The sequence below is a fragment of the Cydia amplana genome, chromosome 6, assembly GCF_948474715.1.
Source record: "Cydia amplana chromosome 6, ilCydAmpl1.1, whole genome shotgun sequence".
Lineage (NCBI taxonomy): Eukaryota > Metazoa > Arthropoda > Insecta > Lepidoptera > Tortricidae > Cydia > Cydia amplana.
The window spans coordinates 64,969-87,931 of NC_086074.1; the positions used below are offsets into that span (position 1 = coordinate 64,969).

General features: G+C 39.3%; 1 protein-coding gene across 1 annotated transcript; it reads right to left on the reverse strand.

Annotated features, from left to right (window-relative positions):
- Positions 1–257: 257 nt before the first annotated feature.
- Positions 258–7,062, reverse strand: LOC134648617 (cytochrome b5 domain-containing protein 1). Its single transcript, XM_063503106.1, has 6 exons — positions 6,963–7,062; positions 2,295–2,501; positions 1,754–1,894; positions 1,488–1,602; positions 686–931; positions 258–404 (listed from the first exon to the last, which is right to left on the reverse strand). Exons 1-6 carry the CDS (start codon positions 6,999–7,001, stop codon positions 328–330), a joined length of 825 nt encoding a protein of 274 aa, XP_063359176.1. The 5' UTR covers positions 7,002–7,062; the 3' UTR covers positions 258–327.
- Between the last annotated feature and the right edge of the window lie 15,901 nt (positions 7,063–22,963).

A 22,963-nucleotide genomic window follows, 5' to 3' on the forward strand; every position in this document is an offset into this window, starting at 1 on the left:
TGTAAATGAAATATAATACTTAATAATTATTAGAAACCTGTCCTATTTTTTTTACACGATTACCGAATAGCTTACCTGTTGTTCGAAAACTATAAATATGTACGTGTTCAGGAGAGTGAGGGGATAGTTAGTTGTAGGTAGGTAATTCTGATAAAGAATAACATAGGTAGTATAGGTACCTAAATACTTTGTAAAATAAGTTTATAAAAAATAACAAAACTGCATTTCGCACAATGTAACCGTTTGGTATCTACGTAAAATCAATAAAATCGTTATAAAGAATGGCTATCGTGGTCGCCATTTGGCCCATCGTGTTTGAGATCCATGTTACAACAGGATGTAGGGCTCCGGCTTGTCCTTGATGCAGTCCGCGTCGCGGCAGAAGCAGTCGTCGACCGCCGGCTCTGCGGATGCGGAATACCACAAATTAACATTGTAGGACAGGTGTTCTTTACAAACTAGGTACCTACATTAAATATAACACAACAGAGTGGAAAAACATCGTCTAATTCACAAAGTGCGGCAGTGCCGCAATAACCGTCATATTTTAATAAAAATGTAACGATAATGGTGTCTCAAGCAAACGTATCTGCGTAATGCGTATAGTGCACGCCACGGGTAGAACATTCCCATTAGACTAGACTACTACTGTTCCGTTAAAGGAATAGGGTTAGACCGAACTCACCTTCAGTCAAGTCGTCATTGTAGTAAATCAAAATGGCCGGCACGTGGATGTTCTCCGGCAGCAGCACCTTCGAGAACCGGTCCCTCTCGTCCGGGATCCCGTTCTCGGCCAACGTGTGGCGGAGGCAGAGCCGGCGGCCGCGGTGGCGCCACGAGTAGGAGGCCAGGTGCGTGTTGTGGCGCCGGTACCGCTGCATCACCTCGTACACGGTCTCCTCCGAGCACACCTCCAGGGTCACCGTCGAACCTTCATGGAAGACGAATAGACAAAGCGTCAACTGTATTAACGAAAGCTACTTAAATCTCACGCCAACTCAGAGCGGCCCAGCCCAGCTGAAGATACTTCTCCTTATTTAGGTACCCCGCCGTCCCAAGCCCTCACTATCTACAGTACAGATGACCATGGACAACAGTTATAATAACATTGAATCTTTTTCCTTGTATTCCTTGCACTTAGTGAATAAGGTTGCTAGACTGGCAATTAGGTAATATTATATTAGGTTGGTTATAGGCGGCTAGCAGGAAACTCTGGAAACCTACATCGTAAACCTTAGGCTGCCTGTCCCCTGAGGCGGAGATGAGAGGAATCAAGCAATATAGCATTGGTTATAATTTATAATCCATCGGAATGAATTGGAGCGCATTAAAGGAAAGGCAGCCAATAATGTCATGGGAAAATAATCTGTTTTTCCCGACCATCTTCCACCAACACCAATGTAGTCGTTATGTTGTAGGACTTGTAGGCAGTTTAGTGATACAGTCGAGCAAATAGAACTACCTACAAAGAATAGTAAATCGCTCACTAGTAAGAGTATTCGTAATCCTAATAGGCCTGGTGTTAGCGGTCAGCTTCCCCACGACCAGGCTATCGTCCAGCCACCAGGGCTTGGTGTAGGGCCGCCACTTGGTGGAGGGCACCTGCGGCGTCAAGATAGATCCAATTGACTGGCACGTTTGGAATCAGAATCAGAATCTTTTTATTTGTGAAAACATACGGAGCACGGTATCGTGGAATAACAAAGCTGTAGGTAGGTAAAGTATAACAATAATGCCAAAGTGTTAAATGAACCTGCGGCTCGCGCGTGCCCAGGCCGTGCGGGCGCCGCGCCGCCGCCGCGCCCGTCACCGGGTGCGTGTACCGCACCCATTCGTCGCCGCGGAACCAGTGCGAGATGTCCTTGCCTGCATACGCCAGGATCGTCATCGCAAGCTGGGGAGACGTAAATGGAATTAGTAGGTAAGTATCGTACCAGTGCAACAGTAGCCCACATCACATTCACTTATTTACGTACTTAAATGTGATGTGGGTTTATTCTTAAAACGTAACTTCTGTAGGTACGTTTTATCTCGTTTAATTCTTGGATAGAAGTTGTAAGGTGCGCTTTAATTGGCCCGATTGATGAGATCTGTATAAGTATACACGGTATACTTTACCTAAAAATCTAGTGTGTACCTATACTGTGTAGTGTGTAGCAAATTGAAATACACGTTGGCATTGCCCCTCTACATTACAAGCGTAACAATAATGATGATGCAGGAGCAGCTAGTTTTTGTAACAACAACTAGGTATGTATATACCTAAGTTAAGCTACTAGTCGCTACATAGGTACCCGCTTCTTGTCGCAGTAGGGGAACCCCCGCTTGAAGCAGGGGCAGTACTCGACGCAGTCATCGGCGCAGTACCAGTTCTTGATGACGCAGGAGCAGTTCTTGCGGCAGGTGCAGAGCCGGAACTGCTCGGCCAGCCAGTCCGTCAGGTCCAGCACTCTGCCGTTCAGGGACACCCAGCAGTCCTTCGCGGTGTTGTGGATCACCACCTTCAAAACGAACCGTTTAGATGTATCTACATATTGTATATGATTTAATTCTTATGCCTGCTTTGTCGCCGAGGAGTTGTAATGATCGTGTTGTTCTCCGATATATTTTGTTTATTACATCACACTGTTCTCTGATATATTTTGTTTTTACATAGTATAAAACAAAGACGCTTCATGAGTTCCCGCTGTCTGTCTGTCCCTTTGTATGCTTAGATCTTTAAAACTGCGCAACGGATTTTGATGCTGTTTTTTAGGGTTCCGTAGCCAAATGGCAAAAAACGGAACCCTTATAGATTCGTCATGTCTGTCTGTCTGTCTGTCTGTCTGTCTGTCCGTCTGTCCGTCTGTCTGTCCGTCCGTATGTCACAGCCACTTTTCTCCGAAACTATAAGAACTATACTGTTTAAACTTGGTAAGCAGATGTATTCTGTGAACCGCATTAAGATTTTCACACAAAAATAGAAAAAAAAAAAATCTTTGGGGTTCCCCATACTTCGAACTGAAACTCAAAAATTTTTTTTCGTCAAACCCATACGTGTGGGGTATCTATGGATAGGTCTTCAAAAATGATATTGAGGTTTCTAATATCATTTTTTTCTAAACTGAATAGTTTGCGCGAGAGACGCTTCCAAAGTGGTAAAATGTGTGTTCCCCCCCCCCTGTAACTTCTAAAATAATACCATGTAAACTTCCACCGAAAATTGGTTTGAACGAGATCTAGTCAGTAGTTTTTTTTTTTTCTATTTATTATTTAGGGACTTAAGAGCGCTCCAACAAGAAAAGTCAAAATAATGCAAAATTGATGATATTCCTCGATGACATTCAGTACTTTAGGGTCATTATTAGAAACAATGAGTACTTGTTACGGTAAAAGCGTCTTCTTATCTTTAGGAATTACTTTTTAAATATTGGAAAAAGGGCTTATTAAATTAGTAATGATTTTTTTTCTGATGGTTGTTTCCGAAAAACCACGTGAAGCACTAAATTGTGAGCTCGTATTTGGAAATGTTGAGAAGTTTACTCTGGTAAAGCTGGCTATTTTGTATTACTAATACCCTGTACATTAGGAATTACTTTTGACATTTTTCCTAAATACCTTTGAGAAAGAGAAAATCGAAGAAAAACAAACTCAATTTTCTCTCCGAAACAAGTGTCAATTCCTACGAAATTCTACTTAATATCGAAGTCATTTTCATACTCAAGCAATCTGCAGCGTTTGCTTATACTGATGGTATACATTAGTGTTTATGAAATTCTACTATAATTTTTTGGCAATTTTTTGAAAACGACTCTAATATTACCGATGACGCGCGGTCGTGAGCTCAGTGCCGCGGCAGAGCTTGTAGAGGTAGGACGTGTGTCGGTCGGCTCCGCACGTTTTCAACGGCGACGACGAGGTTTTTTATCATTGTGTGCGGCAGGCGCCGTGTAAAATGCTATACTGTGTGCGTGACAGTGCGTGTAAACGGCGACTGAGAAACTTTGATCCTAGTACTGTGTATTTGGTTTTATAGTATAGTATGTAACTACCGGACAGCATTAAAGATATTTGAAATGATCTGATATTTTATAGGTACTAAATAAAAAAATGGCTGAATACAAATGCTTTTGATGACATGTCAGAATCAGAATATATAGGTCTGATGATGGAGCTGGGAGGTGGTCACCGGTACCAATCAACCATGCAACTAAACCACTTCGTGTTTCGGCTCGTTTGATTCGTCTCAACAAGATCTTTGACACAAGATAGGACTCAGGGTCTGATGATGGAGCTGGAAGGTGGTCACCGGTACCAGTCAACCACGCAACTAAACCACTTCGTGTTTAGGCTCGTTTGATTCGTCTCAACAAGATCTTTGACACAAGATAGGACTCAGGGTCTGATGATGGAGCTGGAAGGTGGTCACCGGTACCAATCAACCACGCAACTAAACCACTTCGTGTTTGGGCTCGTTTGATTCCTCTTAACGAGATCTTTGACACAAGATAGAACTCAGGGTCTGATGATGAAGCTGGAAGGTGGTCAACGGTACCAGTCAACCATGCAATTAAACCACTTCGTGTTTCGGCTCGTTTGATTCGTCTCAACAAGATCTTTGACACAAGATATTACTGAGGGTCTGATGATGGAGCTGGAAGGTTGGCACCGGTACCAGTCAACCACGCAACTAAACCACTTCGTGTTTGGGCTCGTTTTATTCCTCTCAACGAGATCTTTGACACAAGATAGAACTCAGGGTCTGACGATGAAGCTGGAACGTGGTCAACGGTACCAGTCAACCATGCACCTAAACCACTTCGTGTTTGGGCTCGTTTGATTCGTCTTAACAAGATCTTTGACACAAGATAGTACTGAGGGTCTGATGATGGAGCTGGAAGGTGGTCACCAGTACCAGTCAACCATGCAACAAAACCACTTCGTGTTTGGGCTCGTTTGATTCCTCTCAACGAGATCTTTGACACAAGATAGAACTCAGGGTCTGATGATGAAGCTGGAAGGTGGTCACCAGTACCAGTCAACTATGCAACTAATCCACTTCGTGTTTGGGCTCGTTTGATTCCTCTCAACGAGATGTTTGACACGAGATAGAACTCAGGGTCTGATGATGAAGCTGGAAGGTGGTCAACGGTACCAGTCAACCATGCCACTAAACCACTTCGTGTTTCGGCTCGTTTGATTCGTCTCAACAAGATCTTTGACACAAGATAGTACTGAGGGTCTGATGATGGAGCTGGAAGGTGGTCAACGGTACCAGTCAACCATGCCACTAAACCACTTCGTGTTTCGGCTCGTTTGATTCGTCTCAACAAGATCTTTGACACAAGATAGTACTGAGGGTCTGATGATGGAGCTGGACGGTGGTCACCAGTACCAGTCAACCATGCAACTAAACCACTTCGTGTTTGGGCTCGTTTGATTCCTCTCAATGAGATCTTTGACACAAGATAGTACTGAGGGTCTGATGATGGAGCTGGAAGGTGGTCACTGGTACCAGTCAATCATGCAACTAAACCACTTCGTGTTTGGGCTCGTTTGATTTGTCTCAACCAGATCTTTGACACAACATAGTACTCACAGGGTCTGATGTGCAGCTGGAAGGTTGTCATCCCAGACACGAAGTGGTTTAGTTGCATGGTTGACTGGTACCAGTGACCACCATTTAGCTCCATCATCAGACCCTGAGTATCACCTAGTGTCCAAGATCTTGTTGAGACGAATCAAACGAGCACAAACACGAAGTGGTTTAGTTGTATGGTTGACTGGTACCGGTGACCATCTTCCAGCTCCATCATCAGACCCTGAGTATCACCTAGTGTCAAAGATCTTGTTGAGACGAATCAAACGAGCTCAAACACGAAGTGGTTTAGTTGCATGGTTGACTGGTACCGGTGACCACCTTCCAGCTTCATCATCAGACCCTGAGTCGTATCTTGTGTCAAAGATCTTGTTGAAATGAATAAAACGAGCCCAAACACGAAGTGGTTTAGTTGCATGGTTGAATGGTACCGGTGACCACCTTCCAGCTCCATCATCAGACCCTGAGTATCACCTAGTGCCAAAGATCTTGTTGAGACGAATCAAACGAGCTCAAACACGAAGTGGTTTAATTGCATAGTTGACTGGTAACAGTGGCCACCTTCCAGCTCCATTATCAGACCCTGAGTGTCACCTAGTGCCAAAGATCCTGTTGAGACGAATCAAACGAGCCTAATCATGTTACTACATGGTTGATTGGTATCCGTGACCACCTTCATCATCATCATCATCAGGCTTCATCATCAGATGCTTAGTATCAGCTCGTTTCTAAACTTAAGATACAAATTAAAGGTTTTATTATATAGCTAAAATAGTTTCACTATACAAACTATACCATATGCAATGACGAAAAATGAAAATAAGCGAGTACCTAAGTAAGTACGTATAATTTCTTTCTAGTAATAATGACCTACATAAGTATGTATATTTGCACTGGATTTAGTATTTTCGTACCAAATAACATTTTTAGGACTTTGATATTAAAGTACAGTTAGTGTTGTTATGATTGATTTCAATGTGCTTCACGATCGGATCAAGAATGTTTAATCCATCATTGTAGTGCGACCGAGGGAAAATGCGGTGGAAGGGTTCGGCGACCTGAGATCGCGGGGCCTGCCGCAGCGCGTAAAATACCTAAACTCGCTCATCCCCGAAATGTAATAGCACTCTTAATAATACGTCATAAATCGCCTAAATACGGAACCCTTCATGGGCGAGTCCGACTCGCACTTGGCCGCTTTTTTTATAGATAGTGATTCAAGAGGAAGGTGTACATATACTTAATTATACAATTTGTTAACCCGTGCGAAGCCGGGGCGGGTCGCTAGTATAATACATATATTATTAACCTACTTATTATCCAATTTATTATCTGCGTATAATATTACTTTTCAAAGTACTTGTTAAGTCTGACGTCATCCTACCTCGGAGGGTGTGTACCATTGTTGCTTCGTGTATATCATAGTTGTCAAGTTACCTACAATTTTATTTCAACTAGTGCAGGTAAATTCCATGATATACAACTATTTTTTAAACCACAGGTCGTATTTTTTTGATGTCAATTTATGGCAGCTGTCTAATTGACGCCGATTTATTTTTCAATAGTAATCCATATAGAATCAGAAGCGTCGCAACCTAATATACTTAACTCTTTGGTCGCAAGCATATCGCAGAAAAAAAATAAAAATATCAAAATAGAGTCCAATACATTCTACAACTCTTATCTTTCCGAAGAGACTCTAGTAGGTAGAGCCTGTTCGGTAAGAGAAGAAGTCGTGGAATGTATTGGGCCCCATACATTCCACGACTATTCTCTTTCCGCACAGACTCTATTAGGCGGATTAGTATGATGTGTACATAAAACTGATTGCTGTTGGGAAAAAATGGAAACATTCACCGAAACGAATAGGTAAATAAAAGTTTAGCAGATCAGGTAGAATAGCTCATTACCGCATTCCTGTTGATTCATAGTGAGAATAGTTATTTGTACAACAAGTGATCAAAGTTTGATATTTCTTCGAGTGCTTATTTTGAGTCCCGTGCAAGCGAAAGATTCTATAATAGATCTAATTTAGAATCTTGAGCGTAGTAAGGGACTCAAAAGCGCACGAGATGTAAATAACTTTGATCTCGTGTAGTACACAACATTTTTCACCTCAGCGCAGTGAGAACATACCTATTAGACAACTTGAAAAATGTAATCCTTCTTCATCACTTAATACCTGCACTCATGTTTTCTTAAGATATACAAACAATTAAGTTTAATTACCGCAATGGAACACAAAAACAAAACGTAATAATAAATTCAATTAAAATAATATAGAAATAACAAACATTAACTGACACTTCAATCGACAACTTAAAAAAAAAAATCTTTGTAAGATACGGTCCGAATTGCGCATACGTACTATTTGTCAACTATGGTAGAAATTCTTAAAAGTAAAATAATTAATTTTGCGTGATGATCTGTGTATTTTTTGAGTTCGTTATTTTAATTGTACTTACAATAAAATACCTCAAATATAGTATTTTATCAGTTTTTATCAAATCTTAAACTTTATTTTTATTTATTAATTATTAAGAATTCATACTCGTACGTGGTTTGGAACGATGCGGTCTGAACTTTTTCGGGGGTCTATTATAAACCGTGAATATACTGTTGAATGTCGTTTTAACTTTTTTTTGTCTGTTTCTTTTTGCTAACAGTGTGAAAGGGACAGAGATAATAGAACCCAAGTATTTCGAACTTTTATTAGACCCCGCATGTTAAAATGACATTTGACTATAAAGGTCACTTGAATGTCATTTTGTCTCACTCAGTGAGCAAAATGCGATTTTGCTCACTGTTTTTAAGAATCAAAGTACCCTTGTTCGAGCTGCTGAGGTGAAAATTAAATGCCAGTGATTTCTGAATAAAAACACTGGTCTAGAAAGTGCATTATATTACGTATACATGACATTAACCTTTATAATAAGTATTCACGCGCGGCGCAGGCAGGCAATAGATCAAGTTGTTTTGTTGAGTGCACATCAGTGTGGTTGAGTGTCTCGGTCACGGTCCTGTGGACATCTGACTTCTGTGAGGGCAGCGAAGCCCTTCGTCGATGAAATATACAAGGTGCTAGTTTACGGCAACCTGCATGTGGGTTCCTTATATATTGGGGTTTTGAAATTGTGATCACGTTTTCACACTGATAGCAACTGTAAGATTGACCAGACATTTTCTTCAGGGTATTACACTTAATTAAAATAACAAATATAACGTTAACTTAAATTAAGGAATAAACATAAAAACCTAAACTAAAATAAAAATTCACCCTGCGGCAAGGTGCCGTAGATGCGAGCAGCATTACCCGGCTGAATTCTGTCTCTGGCGTCATGGACATTATGTATTTATAGCTTGATGGATAAAATATTCACAATTAGATAGATATGGGTATTGGTTCCCATATATATTCCACGACTTTTCTCTTTCCGCATAGACTCTACAATAAAAACAGTTCTGCTGAACGCTCCCGAAGCGAAGGGCTTTTTGCCCGCTTTTTGTGCTCCGGCGCGTGCCCTGCCTGACATATTGCCTGGAAACGGTTGTTTTAATGAATGTTGATGGGGTTCTATTATTGTGGTAATTGATTTACGGAAGCTAATAAGAAATTCAATATGGTAATTAGCGTGTTATTAGAAGTTTAAAATTCCCCTGAAATGGGCGCGTTGTATCGTTTTTCCAACGACAAGGACGATTAATGTTGGGGAGAAAAAAATAAATTATAAAAATTAATTTATGCAAACTAAATCGTATGGTGTAGGTACATATATGAGGTATATCAAATGAAAGTGCTTGTTGTGAGGATTTCAGCATTTACCGTACTCCACCTGGCATCGGTTTCCTGCCGACCTAGCCAAGGTGACAATCGCTTGCGCTACGACAACGAAACGCTTTGTGTCTCTCTATCACTCTTCCATATTAGTGCAACAGTGACAGTTGCGTTTCGTTCGCTACGGAGCGTAAGCGATTGGCATATTGGCCTGATCATTGAAGGCCGTGGCCGTTTCTAGGGAACAGCAAAGAGCACATAATCACTACGTTCTACAGGGAACAGCTTCTCTTTCAACTTCATCCCTGATAGATTCCGCCTGTGTTTGTAGATGTAGGGTAATGTATAGTCTGAGTTTTGCTTTGCTGGCCGTATCCTGTAGTATTACAATACCGATTTCTCCCAATAACATATGATAGGTCAGCAGTATGCAACCAGAACGAATAATTTTGTTTCTGACCACACTAACTAATCTCCTAATCAGATAAACAACTCCACCACTTTGAAACAGACATGCGCCTATTTACGTCCATAGATTTTGAGGAGTGTAATCTAAAAGAATGTAAGTAAAGAGTGTTGGCGAAAGGTTTAGACGTTTTTAGTGTGAGTAAGACAAGCATGGACCATAAGGTCCACCGCGCTCGGCGGAGCGCGCTTCCTGTGACCAGGAGGTGTTCCATAAGGGCATATTAGCCAACCAGCTTAATCAGCATAAGGTGCTCCACGAAGTCACGCTCGTAACATAACAATAACTCATCGTACATTTAGGTAAGTTACGTTGACTTAATTTTATTCACTAAGTAGGTACCTACTATATTTCCGATTGGTAGTTACTCTATGTAGCAGTGTGTACTGTGTATAATCAATCAATGTAGGTAATAATCAAATCATTCACCTCACCAAGTCGCCTGCTGATAGATGTCGAACTTGAAATCACCGATAGGTACCTTGGTTCTTGAGCGTTCGCGAGCACCCAGAAGAAAGCTATTGGAATAATGCGGGAATAATTGTTACTTGTTAGGTACCTATGTAGATAATTGTAAGGTATTGGAACTTTTTATACGGTTTGCGTGTTTGAGATTTGATTTGTGATGGATTTTATTCTTCGTGTAGGGCAATTCGAAAGTTACTTAAGTAGTTTTTTGTTCTAATGCACCTATGCAGTTTGGTGTAAGTAGGTACCTACACATATTTAAATTAATTCGGTGTACTAGAGGTTAGAGCAAGCTATTTCCTTCAACGGCAATTGATAGAATGTAGCAGTGCCTTCATAAACGTACGCACACACATACAGTTTTACACATCGTTACGGCAAAGCCTATGTAGAGTTACTCTACATCGGTTCTACCAACCACTTAGTAATACGACTTCGTTTTCTAGTCTAGAAGGAAATCTAAAACCAAATTTATATTGTATATGTAATACGAACTTTTACGAACCCGAACTCCTGATTTCTTGTCTCTGAAGCTATAACCAGGTACTTAACTCAATAATTTTACAGTCCCTACTATTCTACGCTACCTATAATCTACCTATACATATTTATACCTACTCAGGGACTTCCCCCATTGAACAGTCGGGTCAATAAGAAATGTCAATTGTCATATCTATTTCCAGTGCATGGACATCCAGCACACGGGAAAGCCAGGTAAAACTGCACCCGCCCCGTTTTCCCATGCACCAGTCTTTATGTGTCTAGTAGAAACTACGACGATTGCCATCGTCCATTCACATTTCTCGTAATTACGAGTACCTACTTGCCCCACGCGAAATTGTTATTTCCATCTACTTATTTGCGGCGCTTGAAGCGGGACCACCGCGCATGCGCGAACACTATAATACCACTTGTTGCCCCAAATTAAAGCAGACAAACTTAACTTTGTAGCCAACGCGGCGCCCTCGACAGCAAACTACAGCTAATTTATAAGAAGCGACAATAACGTTTAATTTGTTCGCTGGTAAAGTTAAGTTGGTCGGTATAATAACCGCAACCCCATGCCGAGTTCTAATAAAAATAACGCACGTCTTGCTTGGCGGCCATTTTTATTGTGTCCATAGAGTAAGGAGTGACGCGCCGCGAGTGACGTAAGAAAGCGCGGGAAATATTTGGCGCGAGTTTTTCTTTTTTTAGTGTTTTGGTGTTGATTGACTATAATAAGTAGTTAAAAGGTAGTAGACTGTTGAGCGACATAAGTTTTTGTGTTATGTGTTGACTGTTTTTTATAGAGTAAGTGTCAATTAACTATGTTTAAATTCCTATTCGAAAGAAAATCTATCTTATCTTTACAAAAAGCGAGTAGAAAGGCCGAATAATAATGGTTTTGGTTAATCACCCCAATTAAATTATTGAGACGGCATGTTACACATATGAGTAATAAATTAATCTTCTGGACCCATTCTTCTGATGGAACATATTTTCTTCACATTTGTTAGTTATTTAACTAAATAAAGTTTTTAAGGGTAACTTCGATGAAACAAAATATTTTCAAATCATCACGGTCTCTCAGTTACTTTTGAACAGAAAAATCTGTCGGTGCAGTAATATATAGTTATGTATCTGACCCTTATAGTTTACTCATAAAAAAGGTAAAGAAAACTTTTTCCACCTCAAGTCAGAATTGCGCTGTGGTGCCACAGCACAGTGGTGCGTCCCACCCAGTCATTGGCCCTGGCTGGCAACACTGACAAACACAGGCGCGTTTATTGGCACAGATAGCTTTTAAGCTTCCTGCTGCACCCTCACTAACGACTTGATGGACCGACTCCCCCAAACCAAACTAAATGTACATTAGGGCCCGGCCACATGTCAGCGGTGCGGCGCCGCCGCCGCCGCGCGGCGCGGCACCGCAGAAATCTGCGGCGACGCCCGCCGCAACGCAAAATTTTGCGGTGCCGCGCTGCGGCGCCGCAAAGCGGTGCGCGGCGCCGCGCGCGGTGCCGCAAAGCGGTGAGTTTCGCCGCGCGCGGTGCCGCAAAGCGGTGAGTTTCGCCGCGCGCGGTGCCGCCAAGCGGCGTGCGGCGCCGCGTGCGATGCCACGCTGCATAGTAAAGAATAAAATTCGACTACCAGTTGTTTAATCAGACATGGATCCCTTCACACGTGTTCTGCTCTTGCTGTTGTTATAGCGATAGCGGTTCGCCAAAAAACGCTGCAAATGGTGTTAAAGGTATCAAAATCGGTACGATTGATCTTTAGGACATTTGAAACAATTTGACCCGAAGCACCAACAAATAAAAAAACGAGAGGAGTTATGACGTCATCTTTTTTTTGTATGAAATTAAAAAAAAATTGTTTAGAAACCTATCGTGTGTAGTATTAAACGAAAGGGCTTTCAAGAGCGGTAGCCGAAAGAAGATTAACATTGGCTCAATTGCGAAGAAATCCGACCCCGCAAAATCTGGATAGGTTAAAAGAAAAAACTCGAATTGCTCAACTTAAGATAAGGAAGGCTAGAAGTCAGAGCTGGCAAACATTTTGTTCATCAATAGATAAATCTACGTCCTCTAGCGATATGTGGTCCCGTATGAAGTGGCTAAAAGGTATTAAGTCAAACAGGGCTTATACAGACAGTGAAAAGATCGACGAACTGTTGCACAGCTTAGCGCCTGATTACGTATTACCTGCAGCCCCAAGTTTTAAGTCCAACAACTTTTATTTAAGTGCCGAGATTTCACGCCAAGAGCTCGATAGCTGCATGAAATCAAAGGATACCGCCCCAGGATGTGACGATATTTCTTATTCTATGTTAAAGTGTTTACCCGATTGTGGCAAAGAAATCTTATTGCGTCTGTACAACATAATTTTTAAGAGTGGTTGTGTTCCGTATCAGTGGCGAGATATTGGGATAGTGCCTATTCCGAAACCTGGTCGTGACCTACAATCCGCTAATTCACTTCGCCCAATATCATTGATATCATGCATTTGTAAGATTTTTCATTCTATATTGAATAAACGTCTCGAATGGTACTTTGAAAAAAATCTGATGTTTACTGAGGTTACTACCGGGTTTAGGAAAGGTCGCTCATGTGTTGATAATTTGAGTCGCTTTGTGACTGACGCGCATTTGGGAAAAGCAAAGGGTCTCATGACTGTGGGGTGTTTTATAGATCTAGAAAATGCATACAATAATGTCGACATATCTTATTTGGTAAACACACTAGACAGTTATGAAATAGGAGCTCAAATAAGTAATTATTTATGGAATTTCCTTAAGGAGCGTGTACTTAAATGTCTGATTTCAGACACTTATACCGCCAGACATACCGGTCGAGGCTTGGCACAGGGTGACCCCCTCTCGCCTTTGTTATTTAATATAGTGACGATTAATATCTGCAGAGAAATAACCAATGTAACAGTATCGCAATATGCTGATGATTTCGTTTTATACACTGCTGCCAAGAACGTCAATGATGGTATATTTGAGATACAATCGGCTTTAAACATGTTGAATAATCTATTAAAGGAAAAGGGGCTATCAATTTCAGGTTCTAAGAGCAAAATATGCATTTTTGGCAAGCTTATAAAGGCCGAGACAATAAACATTAGCGTAAACGATTCAGCCTTACAAGTAGTTGATAATGTTAAGTACTTGGGGTTGTGGCTTGATCGCGGACTGAGATGGAAGCGACATATAGATGAAATAACACAAAAATTGAATAAACTTATTAATATTCTTAAAGTTCTTACAGGACCGCGTTGGGGTGTACATCCAAAACACTTAAGGCGATTATATATAGCTCTTATACGTAGTCGATTGGATTACAGTAGTTTCCTTTATGACACGAGTGCAAAATGTCACTTATACAAATTAGATAAAATTCAAAACCAATGTATGCGAGTGATTGGTGGATTTATCAAAAGTTCCCCTATACATGTAATGGAAAATGAATTGCATATCCCCCCACTACACATTCGTAGATATTATCTGGCCAGTAAATACTATTTAAAATCTAAGTCCCTTTTGAATAATCCTACAATTGATTCAGTTTGCAATTTATCTGAAGTTCTTGGCTCTCGACAGTATGGCATTAAAATACCTCTTTTAGTTTCGATTCACAATTGGCTAAAGGATGTCCTAATTCAGTCAAAAGAGCAACTGGAAATGTTTACCTTAGATACTTGGGTTAGTAATATAAAAGTGTCTGATGTCATTAAAATAAATTTAGAACCCATTACACAAGCCAAAAGACTATACGACAAAAACCAACTTAAATCTAATTGCACACAATATTTGGACGAAACATATAGGTTGCACTACAAAATATTTACAGATGGTTCCAAAAATAAGGAAATATCCGGTGCTGCCTTTTATGACCCCCAGTGCAAGGTATCGGCTAAGTTTAAAATATCAGCCAATGTATCAATTATGCAGATCGAACTAGTTTCTATTTCAGAAGCATTATCTTGGATTGAATCAGTGGATGGAAAAGAATTTGTAATCCTGACAGATTCAAGAAGTGCCCTTCAGCACCTGGCTCGATGCACCTCGAATTATCGAGGAGCACCGATAGCCTATTCCATACTAAAAACAGTTCGCACGTTAAAACAATGCAATAAATCGATTACCCTTCAATGGATACCATCCCATATAGGTCTCACAGGTAATGAGGTGGCAGATACTTTAGCAAATGAGGCGGTTAGTGATGGAATCCCATTTAGTATTGTACCTACATTTATGAATAAAATTTACCTAGCCAAAAAACAATGTAGGCAAATGTGGAGTGAATATTTTGATTGTAGATCGGTAGATAAGGCGATATGGTATAAAACGATCCAGCCACAACTTTTAAGGAATCCATGGTTTGAAGACTCGGGCATGGGTCGACGCGAATTAGTTTTAGCATTTAGATTACGTTCCGGACACATCCCATTAAATAAGTTTGCGTTTTTGATGAAAAAGGTGCCGTCGCCAAACTGTGACGAATGTGACATTTTGGAGGATGCATACCATATCATCATGGAGTGTGTCCGGAATGAAAGTGAGAGAAAGGATATTATGAATGAAACCTTATTTGAAGTTGGGGGTTGCAACCAAATTTTGGGGCACCCACTATCTGAGGATGCAAAATGTATATATAAACTTGTTGCGGTAGGATTAAGTAGAAGATAAAGTTACATTTTTGTATACTTACAGAGCGACATTGTCACAAAAGTGACCAAGCTCTTTAAATAAAGATATAAAAAAAAAAATACCTCAAATTATACCTAATATCCTCATATCTAATTCTAATAAAGCAATTTTGGAAATATTTACATTTAGTATATTTGTTTTAATTTTTTCTACTCCCGTACCTTTATTTGTCATTTAAAAGGTCATCATACACACACCTTTAAACCCCTATGTTATAGTTGTCAAGACAAGTCTTTAGTCTATTCCCCAAAAAAGTATTTGTGCATACACGCAGAATCCTTTTGGTACTTTAACGATACTTCGTGTAATCACCACTTAAAAAATATTTGTTCCAACCTAATTTTAATTGATTGATGAGTACTAAGTGCATTGCTGCTAATTTACAAAATATTCATTAGGTTCTATAGTAGAACCAATAAAATTCCTTCAGAAGTCAGAAACGCGCATGTGACACCCGTAATATAGCAAGATCCATAGACTACGAACACCGCTTAGCGTTGCTTGTTAGTCTCCATAGGCTACTGTGGCCAAAATCGAGAAAAAAATTTATCCAAAATTGTAATTTAACTAAGAGCAAGTACCAGGGCCTCATGAGTTACTAGAAGGTGTCGCTGACCATCCGGCCGTGGGGCGCGGGGCGCGGTGGCCGGGTCGCGTATCTTAGCTGTATACTTTTGGTTTGTTTACCTAATATATGTCCTATATGATTCCACTTGTTTAAAGTATTATTTTTGTTGAATGAAAAATATTTGTTAAATTTACATTTTTTTTTTCAAAGTAAGTAAGTGCTTGGTCGTAGAAAAAGTATTGTATGCAACGTTGTTTAACCGAGTCAAAAAATACTCGTGGCGTCTTTATTAACAATTTTCGGCTTCGCCTCAAATTGTTACTCACGCCACTCGCCTTTTTTGACTCCTCTTAAACAACGGTTGCATAAAATACTATTTCAATTTTACAAAGTGTAATAAGACCCCTGCCGAATTATACTCATAATGTCATTCGGGTAAAATAAGAGTATTGAAACTTGGTTTACATGTTCCTTTGGTAATATCTAAGCTTTAAGTAAGAAAAAGTTCTCATGAGTGGGGGGTGGAGAACTCGGGGAAAGGGGGGGGGGGGGGGGGGGATTTAAAGGTGAGATTTTTCAGTTAATTCTTACATAAATAATTTTTACTACGACTTATAGATTCCGAGATATAAGCGACTTTCTGGAAAACCGTTATACTTATATTAATTTTATGCTTTCTATTTAAATATTTAATTGAGAGATTCATAGATCGCACTTTGTAAAATTGAAAATTTAAAAAAAAAAGTACTTCATGTAATTATTTTCAAAATGGCTTTCTTAGTGTTAGATACCTAATATCCTCATAGGATATTAGGTATAATTTGAGGTATATTTTACAAAAAATATTGAACGGTATTGTATCTGGAGAAGCCCAAACTTGGTATGTTTTGAAAATTATTTTTATTATAATTAAAAAAAACCGGCCAAGTGCGAGTCGGACTCGCGTTCCAAGAGTTCCGCACATTACACAATTTTTAACAATATGTTTTTTTTTTTAATGAAAAGTCAGTAAAATGTCTTTAAAAAACCCGTAGGGGTCGGATCAAAAACTAAGTACTTAAGTCCGACTCACGCTTGACTGTATATTTCTAATAGGTTTTCCTGTCATTTATAGGTAAAGAACTATTTAGTGTATTTTTTTCAATATTTTAGACCCAGTACGTAGTTTCAGAGATAAAGGGGGGGGGAAAGGGTCATTTTTTGCCTATTTTCTTGAATAACTGCTAAACTATTTACTCGTATCTTAAAATGATCATTCCAAAGTTTAATTAATAATTAAATTAATAAACTTTATTTTGAAACACTTTTAGGTACAGAAATTTACAAACTTTTCTCAAAATGAGCTCTTTCATTTGATATGTAACACGATATCTTAGTTTGAAAAACTTTATTTTTTAATTTGCTCTTGTACCCCCCAAAAGTGGCCTACATATTTAAAATTCATTTGTTTACGTTACATATATGTCCGTCTTTGGGTCACAAACTTACATAGGTATGTGTGCCAAATTTTAACTTCATTAAAAGTGAGTAAAATGTCTTTAAAAACCCCGTAGGGGTCGGATCAAAATCTAAGTACTTAAGTCCGACTCACGCTTGACTGTACATTTCTAATAGGTTTTCCTGTCATCTATAGGTAAAGAACTATTTAGTGTAATTTTTTCAAAATTTTAGTCCAGTAGTTTCAGAGATAAAGGGGAGGAATGGTAATTTTTTGCCTATTTTCTTGAATAACTGCTAAACTATTTATCTTAAAATTATAAAAAAAATATATTTGAGATTCTCAAAATGAGCTCTTTCATTTGATATACATACGATATATTTTGAATTACTTTATTTTTTTATTTGCTCTTTTACCCCCCAAAAGTGGCCTCCATATTTAAAATTCATTTATGTACGTTACATGTCCGTCTTTGGATCACAAACTTACATATGTGTGCCAAATTTCAACTTATTGAAAAGTGAGTAAAATGTCTTTAAAAAACCCGTAGGGGTCGGATCAAAAACTAGTACTTAAGTCCGACTCACGCTTGACTGCACATTTCTAATAGGTTTTCCTGTCATCTATAGGTTAAGAACTATTTAAGTATTCTTTTCATTATTTTAGACCTAGTAGTTTCAGAGATAAAGGGGGGGGAATGGTAATTTTTTGCCTATTTTCTTGAATAACTGCTAAACTATTTATCTTAAAATTATAAAAAAAAATATTTGAGATTCTCAAAATGAGCTCTTTCATTTGATATGTAACACGATATAGTTTGAAAAACTTTATTTTTCAATTTCTCTTTTACCCCCCAAAAGTGGCCTTCATATTTAAAATTCATTTATTTACGTTACATGTTCGTCTTTAGGTCACAAACCTACATATGTGTGCCAAATTTCAACTTTATTGGTCCAGTAGTTTCGGAGAAAATAGGCTGTGACAGACGGACGGACGGACAGACAGACGCACGAGTGATCCTATAAGGGTTCCGTTTTTTCCTTTTGAAGTACGGAACCCTAAAAAAAGACTAAAATGTAATGATATGATATTTTTGGAATCCGCTCAGAAAGCCCTTTCGTTTAATACCACACACGATAAGTTTCAAAACAGTTTTTTTAAAATTCCATACAAAAAAAAGCTAACTCATCTCGTTTTTTTTTAATGGTGCTTCGGGTCAAATTGTTTCAAATATCCTAAAGATCAATCGTACCGATCAATCGTATCGTATCGTACCTTTAACATCATTTGCAGCATTTTACTGAATTTCTCGGTGTACTGCCAGCGCTATTAAGAAGGCGCAGAAATAAAAAAACAATTGAAAAGAAAATTTTGGGTGAACCCATATCTTCGTATAATGAATGAAGATGCAAATCGTTTCAAAAGAAAATACCGGCACGGCACCGCAGAAATCTGCGGCGCCGCACGCCGCTCGGCGGCACCGCGCGCGGCGAAACTCACCGCTTTGCGGCACCGCGCGCGGCGCCGCGCACCGCTTTGCGGCACCGCGCGCGGCGCCGCGCACCGCTTTGCGGCGCCGCAGCGCGGCACCGCAAAATTTTGCGTTGCGGCGGGCGTCGCCGCAGAGCGGTTTGCGGCGCCGCAGATTTCTGCGGTGCCGCGCCGCGCGGCGGCGGCGGCGCCGCACCGCTGTCATGTGGCCGGGCCCTTAGGGATCACTTTGTTTAATTTCACCCTATAAAGCTAAAGCTCTGCCCTATCTAAGTACAGAATGTCTATATAAGTAGGTACGTTTATATGTATTTATATTACGATTAGTCGAAACGTCGAAAAACGTTGACGTTGTCGTTCTTAGGTATACCTATGTTTAAGAAATGCCCAAAATGTATAAAACAATTTAGTCGCAGAGCCTAGAGTCATAAAAGCGTATCATTTGGCTTCGTTGTGCAAGATATAATTTTGCATGTGACTACCTAGTCGTTTAGAAAAAAACGCGTCTCTAGATATGCCAAATCAAAAAACATAATAGTTAAATTCACACTTTTCGATTGGTTAATCGGTTCGGTTGTAATCTTGTGTGGTTTAATCTACATTTTCGTAATGATAATTATCGTAAATAAACGTACTCTAGACGTAAGCCCATTTCTGATGCTGGGCGGGTTTCGTTGAAACATGGATTAGGATGCGGCTCGTGGCTTCACCGTCCGAGTGTCAACCTTGGTTCACGCGTCAACGGTCCCTGTTTCATGTAATTAAAAATAAACCGTCACCTCAAAGGCATTGTGTTTTCCGAATCGGAACAATAGACATACGCTCATCGAACTCTATTGTCTATGGCGGTCAAAAACAACCGCATCCGCCCAACTTGGACTAATTGAAAAACACAAAAACAATGCCGTGCCGTGAACTTGACCATTTTGTTGATTACTGTGGTAAAACTGTTGTATAACAGATTATTAGAGTCGGACCAAGAAAAGTCTGCAGCAGATTTGATAGCCCCCGCAGTGCAAGTGTTTATTTATACGTCATAATTTCATAGAAGTTTGACGTTTAAAATAACACTTGCCCTGCGTGGCCTATCAAATCCGCTGCAGACTTTTCTTGGTCTGACTCTATTACATTTATTTACTTATCCCTTTATTTAGGGTGCTAACGTGATCGGCAATAATATTTTGCTCAATGTGCCAAAAATATCTGACACAACTCTTATAGTTCTACGAGTCAAAAATATTATTGCAGGCAATTGCAGGTAACTTACTTAACTAATACATTAGGTTACATCATAATCATAAACCAACCTATTAAATTTAATTACTTGACGATCTTTGCAAAAATAATTATTTAAAAGGCGTTGTTTGATTACAGATTAGATGAGAGAATGGCCACGTTACCCATATACGTCTCGCTGAGCAGGTAAGTTGATCATCATATATATATGTTAATGCCTGTGCAATGTAATATTTAGAATCTACTTAATAGGTATCTGTCAATAGTCATAAATTCCAACAGCCAACACTTTTATTCCAAAGACATAACGTGCCCACTCCGAGGGAAATAAAGCCCATCTGAATCTAAGTAATAGCACAGATTAATAAATACGGTAATTGACTTGACCCCCGATGCTGTGCAAATGCTTGCTAAAATTGGATGTTGCCTCGTGAAAATATTGTTTTACATTTTATTTACTTATAACTATAATAAATGGTCAGCCAAGTGTGGTACATAGGTACTATTAGCACTGAACCAACTGAAAGAGTGTCAATGTCAACATCAGATCTTCAGATCTTACCCCACACAGTATTTCCCAAAATACAAGCTTCTGAAAGTCCTTTCCATCAAAATATCAATTTAACAGTTTTTTAACTACCTCCAGCCCCCGTCGTACGCATCAGCATCACCATACGTGTCTTCTTATTTACTACTTAATTACTCTCCAATAATGAAACAGCATAGAAAACTGCTTTTTTCTATGGGATTCCGCCCTTTTATGCCAAGACAACTATAATTAAAGCAGTTTACGAGGTGGATGTTGCGTTACGAAGTTTACGAGTTACTTTTATATCCGAAAGTTATGAAAATGCGGTTGAGTGGTCGATTTTATGCGCGTGGAACGTGGATATACATGCAGGGAGACATGATAGTAAAAATGATGTAGTATTTAAATCATGTTTGATGGTGCTTGCAGTAATCGTATCCGACGTTTAGAGGCGACAAAAATAAGTTCATGAACTTACAAGAAATGGCCCATTAGTAATTTTTATGAAATACTGTTAACATCGACGTGTATTTGAGTTTAATTGTAGTGTCATGCTCCCATTCAGTATTAGGTACTAGGTATACGGTACAGGAATTGCGACCATCTCGCGACGTGACCGTGTCCTTGTTCAATTTCCATCGACTGTTTGCTTGAGGGATAGGATAGCAAGGAGATTGACGAGAACCACATAGAGTCCTGCACAATAATATCTTGAACAATATATGAAGCGCGCAAAATATGATTCGCTTAATATGGTTCTACAAATAAGTTCCAGTTAGATATTATTGCGCAATAGGCTACATGACTAATTTTTTTTATGGTATCAATCGATCGGGTTTGTTTTTAGGATCAAATGTCTATATGGGACCCATTGCATTAAAGTAACACAAAAGTCAGAAATTGTAGTCAAAGTCCGACAGTCGCACTTCACTCGCGAAACGCCCTATACAAAACGGCCAGAGGCCGGGCCGTGACGTCATCGCCCATCTTGTAGTATGGACAAAACAAGAAAATTGCGTTTTTGTCGGTGAATTATTGCGTTTATGTATATAGTTGCTATACAATATTTTTTTGGATGAAAAGTAAGGAATCGAATGGTACCCTTACTTTTATCGTTTTTGGAAGTTAAAAAAAAAACTTAAATTTTGAAACTTTCAGGTCCTGTAATTTTGTAAATTTTCAATATTTTATTTTAATATCCACATTATTGTGATACATTGCTCGTTTGCTATCTATTTTACTAGATTTTGTTATAAAATTCAACATGTGTCATTATCCCTATTAGTTGTGTTGTGTGATATTATTGCAGGGGACTGTACGCTACTTGTTTCTGAGAAAAATTGACATTTGAACTTAACGTTGAGCTATTAAGCAAAAGCGGTGTTTTTTCCGTGTTTACATTCCTCATTGGTGTCTCAGCCCATGGTTCTATCTATCTAACATGATGTACCATCAAGTAAGTCAGATTCACAAACCTACATAAAATATATTATAAAATTAAAGCATACTTAATGAATATAGACTTTTACATATTTAGACGATGTATAATATTCATCAATAAATATCAAATATCAAATAATGCATAAGAAACAACACACAATGAGTACTTAACACGAGTCGCCTCCTCCGGCCGATATAACAGTACATTCGGACGTCGTCCACAGCATTAGGAGACAAAGGTGACAAGTTGATATGTGCTGTATGACACGTTGTCACATTCTGGATGGGTAGTGGTTGGAGCTTTCAAGCTCGGGTCGTCCCTAGCCCCTGCGACCGCTTCCTGTCCCATTTAGGAAGTAAACGCCGATACGTGTGTCGGACTTCCTAGGGTTGACAATGTCAAGCCATAGGTATTAAATCAATTACTTTCGTATTAACGTATAAAAGAAAAAAAAATGTTCCCGATCATTTTTGCAACATGTAATTTCTTTTATACTTAAACGTTTTATCTATCCGTCACATACAAAGTGTAGAGCAGCTATTCCGGTCGTAGTAACCAGTAGCCCGAATCATAACAGGCAAAAAGGTGGAACTAAGGGAACTAAAATAAGTTGTTGTTTTTGGAATCTCGTGCATACCTACTTTAGATAAAACAAAATTATAACCATATATACCAGTCAGAAAATTTTGAGAGCTTGGCCAATGAAAAATATTTTAGCATTTTATGTCGACGGTTTCGTTGGCAAAAAAAAGTATAAGAATCGGTAGGTATAGTTC

Coding starts and splice junctions, on each gene's coding strand:
- LOC134648617 (XM_063503106.1), bottom strand. CDS start 7,001: ATGATATACACGAAGCAACAATGGTACACACCCTCCGAG. Junction 1,895..2,294: donor CCTACTGCGACAAGAAGCGG/GTACCTATGTAG, acceptor ACGTCTCCCCAG/CTTGCGATGACGATCCTGGC. Junction 932..1,487: donor GATTACGAATACTCTTACTA/GTGAGCGATTTA, acceptor TCTTCCATGAAG/GTTCGACGGTGACCCTGGAG.